The sequence below is a fragment of the Carassius carassius genome, chromosome 47 (assembly GCF_963082965.1).
Source record: "Carassius carassius chromosome 47, fCarCar2.1, whole genome shotgun sequence".
NCBI lineage: Eukaryota > Metazoa > Chordata > Actinopteri > Cypriniformes > Cyprinidae > Carassius > Carassius carassius.
Window position 1 is genome coordinate 8,084,691 of NC_081801.1, and position 11,436 is coordinate 8,096,126.

At 37.2% G+C, this 11,436-nt stretch overlaps 1 protein-coding gene across 1 annotated transcript in view; it reads right to left on the reverse strand.

Annotated features, from left to right (window-relative positions):
- The window catches only part of LOC132130400 (netrin receptor UNC5D-like), a 205,570-nt gene extending 195,530 nt beyond the window's left edge, over window positions 1-10,040 (reverse strand). Inside the window, exon 1 of the mRNA XM_059542106.1 lies at window positions 9,514-10,040. Within this exon, the coding sequence (XP_059398089.1) occupies window positions 9,514-9,601 (88 nt within the window). The 5' untranslated portion in view covers window positions 9,602-10,040. The remainder of the gene's footprint in view (window positions 1-9,513) is intronic.
- Between the last annotated feature and the right edge of the window lie 1,396 nt (window positions 10,041-11,436).

Sequence of the window (11,436 nt, forward strand, 5' to 3'; positions counted from 1 at the left end):
AGCGTGCTACTGATGAAACCCCCTCTCCCTCTTGCTTGCACACTAACTTAGACCTCTTACCAATCTGACAGCTGTGCAGAACAGAGTGAGCTACTACCGATGGCTATTTGACATGAAAGGCAACCTCATCACTCAGTAGTAAAAACTCTTATAAAATATGCATGATGAGCACTGCGGTGATACAGCCAGGTAGCCTGGGTACAAAAATCAAAGAGCAGACTGCTTGCATAGAGAGAGAGAGAGAGAAAGAGTTTTTTTATTAGATTGATTAGAGATTATTATCTTTACTACTACTATTAATAAATAAACATATTTATCAATTTTACATTGTAAATGTTTCATTAATTAGTATTTTTATTTAAAAAAAATATTTTAGCATTTTTTTAACCATATTAATTATTAAATAGGTTTTATAATATATGTGTGTGTATATATGTATATGTGTGTGTGTGTGTTAATGTTAAACTTCTGTTAAAAGACTTTTAACCTTGATAAAACACATCTAAGTATAGACAAGCAGTGTGACTTCCGAGCTTTCTGGCAATTTCCTTGGAGAACTTATATGAATAGATACAATACATCTGAAGCACACGAATAGCACACTTACTATACATATGAAGCATGATTAAGCAGCATTCAAGTTGTTTTTTGGATGGTGAGATTGCAATCACTTGTGTCATTCTCAAGCTGCACTACCTGATGTTACAGCAAGGGTGAGAGAGAGAGAGATGAGGAATTGTGGGTTATGATTAGTGTAATTGAGTGGCAGCTTTCTTTTCCTCTTCCATTGTCATCCTGTACCAATGATTTCTATCATTTCTGTTGCTGTGCATTTTTGTAAGTTAAAAAGATCGTTGCATTCCCAGAAAACAATCACATGCATGCTTAGTCAGGTTACACGGGGAACAAAGATTTTGATGATGGTTTCTTAGCATTAGCATGCACATTCCCAATTTCACTTCTGAATGATTAGTAATTTGCTCTCATTTGCATGTAAATCACAGAAAGGGATGGAATTATATGAGGGAGCCGAAGGAACAGCAATAGCTGGAAACAGCACATTTTCTTGACAAGAGAGACTCCAGCAGGCTGCGACTCACCTCTCTTTCACTAATTGGAAAATAAAAGACTGGGTTGACCTCGGGCGCATCGGCCACAGTGAGCTGCCCTGTCTCAGCGTCGTCATTTTCATTTGTTAAAGCCAGATTATCATACTGCAGCCATTCTGTGCCTCAGTGTGTGACCATGAAGGCTTTCGTTTTTATTCCCGCAGGTCACAAGTGAGTGAGAGAGAGCCAAAGTGTGTGGAGAAAGGGCAGGACAGAGGGGAAACATAAAGACAGAACAGAAAGTTTTAGAAAGTGGGATATTAAAGTATAATATGTGTGCAGAGAGAGACAGAAAAATGGGAGGACAGAAACTGAGACCTTCAGAAAAAAGAAAGACAGAAATTCTGAGTGTGTGACAGAAATTGTGAGTATCACCTGGAACAGTAAGCAACAGGAACAAGTATATATGTATATATATATGAATCACACTTTAGGTGTGCAGCATTCAGAGGAATTCTCTGCTCTGCAGGAAGTTGTGCTAATTGCTAACTGCTAAAGGTGCTAAAGATCAATGCATTAAGAAAGATTAAAATGTGGCACAAAAAGATGCAGTCATGCAAGAATCACCTGAGAGGGATGAGATGCTCAAAATGTGATGTGCAGAGACACATAAAGCATCTGAATGTATGTTTTTAACTTGAAATATCAGTTTCTGATGTTACACTGACTTCTAATAAGGTGAATAGCTTAGGTTCCTTTCCCATGGTCCCCTTCAAATGTCTTACATTTTTATTAAAATAAAAAACATGCTTTATTTATAATATTATTTAAATAAATGGCTGATATAAAAAGTGTACACTAAAATCTAAAATAAGTTATAATTATATAACAACATTGCAATGCGAAGTATGGAAACAGCTATTCATTTTGAGATTTACTAAAGATTACATTTGACGTTTAATGTTATTAAAAGTTATTATTATCTTTAAAGATTCCATTTAAAACTTTTGGGCATTAGATGATGGCAAAGGGAGTCTAACTGTAAAAACACGGGAAACATGAGAATGCACAATTTATTATGCAGTAGTCACCAATGTCAGTACATGTCAAAATTTGACCAATAAATAAAAAAAATAAAAATAAAATGGTACCAATATATCCATATTTTCTTAGTTTATGATCCATCCCACATCAGCTAGATTGTGCCCTGCCTAACTACCAACTCATTTAATCAGACTGAAAAAATAACACAATAGGATATTTCTTGATAGTCTGCCGAAAAATGTACTTCCAAACAAACATCTACAGAAGACATTGTGCTTCTGAGAAACATTTACAGTGCCACGGTGGGAGGCAACCTAAAATCTAATGCAGACTATATTTTAAACCCACACTGAAGTTAAAAAGGTTGTAAAGAAAATTAACTACTTTTCATTGAAAAACCATGTGCGAGAGAGGAAAATGTCTGTTTCTAGCTGGCTCTGCGTTGTGAGTGTTAGTGTTTTCCACAAAACACCTGGTTTGTGCAGCTCTCCGGTTCTTTTACAAGCAGTGAGTCACAGAAGCGTGAAGCAGCAGCAGATTTTTACACTGACACTGCTGACCATACATCAACATGCAGACGCAGCGAGCCTTTCACTGTTCACGGTGTGTGTGTGTGTGTGTGTGTGTGTAAGAGAGAGAGAGAATGAGAGAGACAGAGAGAGAGAGAGAGAAGGAGAGAGAAAATGAAAAATACATGCACATAAGTACGTGCCGGTCTCCTCCGCTGGTCACGGAACACAGAGCACATCTTATGAGTGGCCTCAAGAACATGTGTATGAAATGAGAAAGAAGATAGAACCATATTATATAGTGACACACTCATTATTTAAAGCAATGCTATAGTTTTAATGAAATTCAAATGTACAAGAGAATATGAGATCATTATGGTATAGCTGTGCTCATAAGTTAACATTTGACTGGCAGAATCTGCAGATATTTTGCATTATTTAGCATTGTGTTTTTACTCTGCTGGAGAATCACATAACTGAAATGTAAGCATATCCCACAAGATAACAGAAGAATTATCCTATATAAAAAGTTTGCATGCATAATTTGTTGCCTCATTTTGTGTATGTGTCTTAGTTGACCTGAGCAGCAAAGCTGGACCTCAACATAACTGTGCCAGTGTGGTTGAGAGCTCAAACATGCAGAGCACACTGGGAAAAACCAAAGAACTTACAGTACCTTCAGGCTTTCTCTCAAAACAGTGGGAAGATACACAGCACAAAGCTTGTGCACCAACATCACTTTCATTTTTTTTTTTATATGAAAAATACTTTGCAGATCCTTATGAGCATAACCATATATTTTTAGGGGTGTTTTAATATTTAACACAAGGATGAGAAATGTTTGACGGGAATTATCCAGCGATTCAGACTGACAAAACAAGCTTGCATAACCCAGCATCAATAAAGCAGCATCTAACTGCACAACCCAATCCCCAACCAGAAAACCTGCATTTAGCCAGCATACAAAATCTGTTACCGGCATAAACCTGTGTTTAACCAGCATAAAAAGTGTCTAACCAGCATAAACCTGCATTTATTATTCATAAACCAGGCTGTTCTGGCATGGAAATTAATTCTGCTCTAAACTGGTCTTGTCCATCATGAAGGCCCTTTCTGGAGCATTAACGTAATGGATATACTCCATGTTCGCCCACTGTAAGCTACAATATCGACAACTGTAACCAAAAAAGTTACTGATATATTCTATTCATCATTGTCACACCAGTTTCGCATTTTAAAGACAATAAGAAAATGACAAAAAGGACAATCTTATTCAACTGACTTGCTAGCTAATTTTGCTTGCTCATGTTGCCTGTCTCACAGTGATCAATTCTGCCCACGGGCCAATCAGAACACTGCTTGATGACAGCGCAGCCATCACAACCTCTGAGATTAAATTGCATTATATTTTATTACAGACAACCTCTTACATCTCTGTCATTGTTGCAATTGATTATTAAAACATGAAATATTCATATTTGGGAGCAGTATCGATTTACATCAAAGAGACGTGTCGGATCATTTTTCAAATACAATGACCAATAGCAGACATCTGTCACAGTGGGGTAATGAGGGGAGAATACATTAAACTAGTTTACATTTGTGTGATTATTGCATAGAGGTTGATTCATGTTATCCATCAAACAGTCATTACTCTGTGTGTGTGTGTGTGTGTGTGTGTGTGTGTGTGTGTGTGTGTGTGTGTGTGTGTGTGTGTGTGTGTGTGTGTGTGTGTGTGTGTGTGCATGCATGCATATTTGTGTGAGTGCCTGTTAATTTGTCATTGCTGCATTGCTAACTGTAAAAATACAAATCAGCAAGATTCTGTTTGGGTCAGAATGCTTTAAAGATTGGAGCCAAACTGTCCATTTTCTAAGGGCAAACGGGTCAATGGTGCTATCTTAGCCCCATATTTAAAAAGAAACATAGAATATATTGCTGTTATTATTATTATTAGTTGATGATGCAGGGCACATAAATATCCATAAAAACTTTCTATCATGTACAATTTTCATTTTATAGTTTTCACAAAATAAGAATTTTAAGAATTATATGTATCAGCTTTAATGCAATTATCAAAATAACAAAAGTATTTAAATGTCAAAAGAAATGTCAGAAGAATTAAAAATATACAATTTATCCTACAATTTGCAGAGTGGAAATATATGTTCCAAAGAATTTTACATAAACACATTTATTAATTTACTTTTAATTATTAACAAATAATCTCCTTTTCCCCCTTACAAAATCTATAATTTTCTGTCGCTGTTTGTATGTATTAAAACATCCTTAGACATAGCAGAGAAGAACTATATCATTTTTGTATTTTATTCTGTGTTTGGACATTAATTCTAACCTTTGTTATCAGGACTGTGCATATGATCCAGGGTGTTGTAGTAATCTTAAAAATAATTACATCTGATATCTTCTTTCCCCTAATTTATTGTTTCTATATTTATTCTATCTATATTTCTTATTTTTTCCTCCTTTCTCCTGAAAGACAGTTCAAGGTTTTTCCTATTTTTTTTTAAATAGGAAGACCACTACAGGAAGAGCAACTAGAGAGCACCTAGGAGAAAAGATTAAATGAGGATAGACCAGAACATTTGGAGCACGTGATCATTCAAGTCTGTGTGCATGCTGAAAGGGTAAAAAGAGTTAGGGCAGAGGAAGAGAAAGAAAAACCACTTATACTCAAGAGTTCATGGTTAATGGTGCGAGTTATGCCTTTGTGGTGAAACCCAGGGTGAGTGGAGGAAGGACAGCAATCTAGAAGGCTCTTCATTCAGCACTCTCTCAAAAGCATTCTATGGAGACACAAATGAAGAAACGGAGAGCAAGGCCACTCAGGGAAAGGAACTGTAGTGTGGGCACATGCCAGGAGAACAGAGTGACAATACTTTCAGAGCTCTCCAAATATCCATATGGCTAAATGAAATAGCAAGGCGAAGTAATGTTTTCGAGATTTGCTTTCACAGTGCATTTGCTATTTTGGTCCATCAACCTCCCACAACCAAGGAAGGTAATGGTGTTATTGCTATCAATCCAGGGTCCAAAATGATCAATGTTTTTATTATTCATATTTATTTTTATTTATTTAATTTAAATAATGGAAATTATTTAGCTGTTCCATCAATACCAGCAACAAGCAGCACAGGTCATTGTGACACCCTAGATGAGTCTGTTTCTGTCTCACAGTAAAACTACAGACCTACAAAAAGAAGATACATTGCTATTTTGCTCCTCATATTTTTGTTTTTGTTCATATTTTGGCTTAATGTGAGGAATATTCCACATACAGTATGTGTCACCACATGGAGTCCTGAAGGAAAAACACTTCAGGCATCCGAGATAAACATCAGATGGAAAATGTTCAGCTGGAGTATAAGCTGTTACAAGACACAAGATGTAGCAGTCAATTAGGTTTTCTACTGTATATAGTGTATGATTTGAATCGTTCATATCGCTTATGTTAATGCAGACCAAACTGGCAATTTGATCAACCAAGTTTACTCATATCTGGCACTTAGTGAGGGTTCATTTTAGACCCTGTACTGTATGTACCCAAAACGTCTGGCTAAAGGATCTGCATTTAGATACATCTGCACTGTCTGACAAAATAGAGTGTGAGATGAACATCACCAAAACTACAACATCTTAATTCCACCCCCAAGAAAATGATGCAAACGAACACAAAAATTTCCAAACTCAGCCTTCCCCCAAGATCTACCCCTTGTGCCCTCTTGTTATTGAAAATGCATGCTGTTATGAAGATCCTTCCTCCTTTTGATATATTTATGAGTGCCTGAAAGATTAAATGTGACCTTTGTTGAGTTTAGCGGTGAATGCTGCAAATACAGATTATACAGCAAATCACCAACCTCCAAGGGAAATTACACTCATATGCACAGCAAAAAAAGTTTTTAATCCTTTACTGAAAAGCACGAGCTTCTGGGAAAGTGCTGGCATTCCATGTTAGAGCTATGACAAATGACAAGAGCACTCTATCATCCTAACAAGCATCTTCTGATCCAGACCTGCTCCTGGTCCCTGAGGATGAACAAACCTGGTCCTCTCCACTCTCATAAATACTCTCCACCATCCAGGCTCGTGACAAGTTTTCACAACATGGACAGGCTCCAAACATTTCTCTAGGGACATCACTGATGCATTCTGGGAAATGTATGCCTTGTGCTTACAGTACGAGATACTTGTGGATACCACAATGCACCAATGTTAACAGACATCCTGTGAGTAATATTCTATTAATGGACATACTTACAGCATATTGAGTGGTGTGGTTGATGCACAAACACACACAAAAAAAGTCTCACGTTGCAGATTCACAACACCGTTTTCCTTCATATGTGCGTAGATGTCAAAAAGCATACTGTGAGAGTTGCTCTAATGATACCGAACGATAAATTAAACATTGCTTATGTTCAGATGGAAGGCACTGCCTTTATTCATAACTCATGCCATCAGAGAACCTCTCTGGAGACTTCAAAAGCTACTCAAACTCATTATCATGTGCACCTCCATCACTGAATCGGGCACAGTTACATCTCCATCTACTACTGCCCCGGGCTACATTTCCGTTCTGTGTCTCACATCAACTTTATGAAAAAAAAACCTACAACACATTAAAGGAAAATGTCATTTAACGCTCTGACCACAGGCAATGTGGCAAACGCTGTAATAGTTTGGGTTTGTTTATGGTTTTCAATAACAGCTTCTTTCTGACAGGTGCAGAGCATTTAGGAGCATGGATGTGAAACAATAGATGATGTCAACGCTTGGAGCGGTGTAAGTGAACATGACAGATGATTGGATATTTTAATGACATGGTTTCATTTGCATATTAATGAAAACTCCCAATGAACCAACAAAGCGAATGGATATATCTTATGCAATACCCTCTTAATGCTGGTAAGAAGAACTCATTAATTATGAATGTTCGGCTGGTTTGAGCTGATTTCCATAGTTTAAGGAAAGAAGGAGGATCAAATCCTGAGGGTTATTTTGCTAATAGACTTGCAAATAGTTTATCATAAGTGATGATAGAATCAGGAGGCCAGATGTCACGCAGCAACATAAGAGGACTTTTTAACACACAGTGAAGAAGAGCATTCTGTGTCAATCAATTCATATTTGATGCAGATTCATAATTAAGACTGAACTTTAGGGTTTAACACTTTAAATGCCCCTTATCTTATCACACACAAGCTACAGAATCATAATTTCATAGAAATAAACCCCAAGAGAAAACAGCTAAGACTATCTCTTAGCCAGCCTCTATGAACAGATACACAAAACAGATCTAAAAAGTGGCCCTTAAGGATGCCTCAGGTAATAACAGCACTCCTGACTGATAACAAGACCATCAACCTCAAATTGCCCCCTCCACAGCATCAGGTTTCTTTTTAAATACTTTGCTTTAAATTGCAGACACCACACGTGGTAGGAATATGATAGACGGAAGGGCAAATAAACATTGGCAATTAACAAAATGCTAATTGGACACTTGTTTATAAACATCCAATTAATCTATCTTGGTTGAACATCTTAATGATAGTTATTGTATTTAGAGTCTGTGCCCTGTCCACCTCTTTAGCATCAATGAATCTTAACATAAGATAATTGCTGCCTTGCTTCTGTTTTCGCTTCAGAACACATGCAACGCTCACATGTGGATAAAAGCACCGAGCAGCATTTATCATTTAAAAAGGAAATCTATGGATAGGACACCAACAGTTGATTTTCAGACACACTTTCCATTACATTGTTTATTGTTCTTAAAAACAATCCTGTTAAATATAAAGCATGGGAAAAAATGGCAGCTGTTGCCAGAATCTCATTTTTATTATATATTTTACAGTCTGTAACTGTGTGTGTGTCTTTAGTGATAGTATACCAAACTTCAACAACTCAAATCTGCTTTGTAACTTAAAATGTTCTGTCAACCATAAAATTAATACAAAATAATACAAGAGCTGAAATAAGAAGCATGATGAATAAATTTCCATGAACCACACCGTGTTACTCATAAAGCAACACATGACACTAAAATAATGCAATAACAATGAATTAAACGACATAAAATGTAAAAAACTCCCATGATAACCAATCACAAAATAAATAAATAAATACTATTGCAATAAAATATAATGCTTATATCGTAAAGTGACCTTTTACTTCGAAACCTAATACTTTACAGTAAAAGTCCATTTAAACTACCGCGTAAGAACGCACTTAATTCACAAGTATTGCCTACTTTATGAAGCTGCTTGTAATTTAAGCAATAATATTTATTTTTAAAAACATGTAGATTGTAATTTAAAGTGTAAAGCGATTTTCAATAAAGAGCACGACGGCGGAAGAACAAGCGTGCAGAATGAGATGGAAAGACGCCTTTCATGCCTGTTGCGCTGCGCATCTAATGGTATGCACGCTTGGCATTCTCACTCCAATAAACACAAGCTTCATGCAAACTGAATTGATGACAAGGTATCCAGTAGAGACTGTTGATATAATTTCATGTTTTTGCAGACATTTACAGAATGCGTCGCGCGCAAATGTTTTTTGTGCAATGGCACTCGCTTCTGTTTACAGTCGCTTCTGCCTATTCAAGCGTTTGGGACAGTGACGGGATTGATTACTTTTACATGCGAGAAGGTAGTTTTACGAGAATTACCATCTAATACACGTTTCATCGAAAGCCTTATTGATACTGGAACAGTCGTGCCTTGCAATGAAAAAAAAACTAATAGCTAAATTATCATTTCTGAGCATCGCTTATTGCATTCATTCATACAACGAAGATTCAGAGTCCACGAACTCTTCAAGACAGCTAAATGTGGGGGTAGAGTATATCGTTATTGTTTTTTTCGTAAACAGTTAAGCTCTCTTACCTCTTGCCATCGCATAGGGCAGCAGGAGAACCAGGACCGCGAGGAAGCCAAAGCAGGAGTATCGTCCTTTTTTCCCAAAGCGTCCCATCGTCGCTGCGCTTCTGTCCTGCGTCCCCAACTAAACCGGGGAACCGCTCGCGTGTGCCGCTCTCATGCATGTGCCGTGCGTTCCCGTGGCTTCAGTAACAGGTCCCTTCCGTAGCGATAAACCCAAAGTTGTGTGTGTATCACTCTTATCCGCGCGCTGAGTGAGTGTCTCTCGCATCCGAGAGACTGGAATAATGAAGCCGGTGTGCGCTGGCCAATAGCGGAGGGTGATTGAGGGCGGAGGGAGCGCAGCGGCTGTCCTTCACCCTGCTGCTCGGATGCGCTGCGAAGTGACCAGATGTGCTTGAGTAAGAGATGATACATGAGCATACATGTCTGATGTCGGCTAAACTCGAGATGACATATGAACAGCTGGTTGTCATCACAGATCGTGGCGGGCTCCTGGGGGCCACTGGGATAAGAGCAACGCTGTGCACACACCGGAGCAGAGGCAGTGGCATCTCTCGTGCGAAACGGCGGTTTAATTCAGCAAGAGTGCTGTCGTACATATAAACAAGTAATTGGTGTAGAGTAATTTACATTTCAGACACTAATTCGCCAGTATGTAGGCTATGTTTTGTCTCCACATTTGAAAAATGTTTCAAATAAGCCAAACGTGTGGAAGAATGGGTGTTTAAGCAATAGGCTATCACATGAGCGATAGTAGCTAATGTTGCAAATAAGTCTATAAACAAGTAATTGATATCGAGTGATTTTCATTTCATATCATAATTAGCCAGTCTGTATAGCCTATTTTGTCTTCACCGCAAATAAATAAAGTAATTAATTAATTAAAATAAATAAATAAAAGTTTCAAATAAATCGAACCGTCTAGATGAGTGTGTCGTACAGAATAAAGCCGGTGTGGAATCACGTTTGAGTGGAACAGACTCATAGAGTTCTGCAATCCATGGACTCCATGTTATCCAATCCAAGTCTTCCATCTCACTTCCTGCACGCTACTGAGAGAAACCCACTACAAGCGATAGGCCTAAGAAAGATAAACCATTTGCTCTTAGATTTGTGGTGTCTTATTAAAAATAAATAATAATACATGTTTTCTTAATATGGTAGTTATTGAAAGACTATTACAGTTTGAGGTAACTTTGTATTTTACTGTGTATATAATTAACTAAACTGCAATGACATTAAATATATTTATATAAATAATGGTAATTAAAGCTTGTTATCACACATCTTTTGGTTGTTTTTATTACTAAAGGTTATAATTGAAAATTCAAGAATAGGTGGACCATATGTAAAAGCCTAAATAACTGAAAACATAGTAACTGACCTATATATATAACGATGTGTAAATGTTCATTGAAATTTGTTACCTTTAATAGTACTGTAGTCTTTAATTCAATGACTAACATAAAGAAAAACATACATAAGTATCTCCAATATGAAACTCTATAAGCGTAATGGCAGATGTCCCTGCATGAACCATAATCTCTGAGGATTTTCTTTCCAGTGATAATTTAGTATGTTCAGATTTGATTTCGACCTGGTCACATTTTCATTTATAATTATTTTGACCAAATATAAATTTGGCATTTAATTATAAGAGTGCAGCTGATCCTCTCTTCTAAACTGGCTGGACTTCTTTTCCCAATGGAAATCCTGCAATCACTTAGAGGACTGGACTGTGATAGCTGTCAAAAATCTTTAACAGCTCGATTCAACCAACACAGGACAGAGATCTGAAAACTCATAGTGTCATTTTTGTCAGCCATTTCAGAAGATTAACACCATATTTCAGTGGCGCAATATCAAAAAGTATCAGCCTTTCTTGTAACAAGACTGGAATAGATGGTTCGAATCCAATAATTGTGC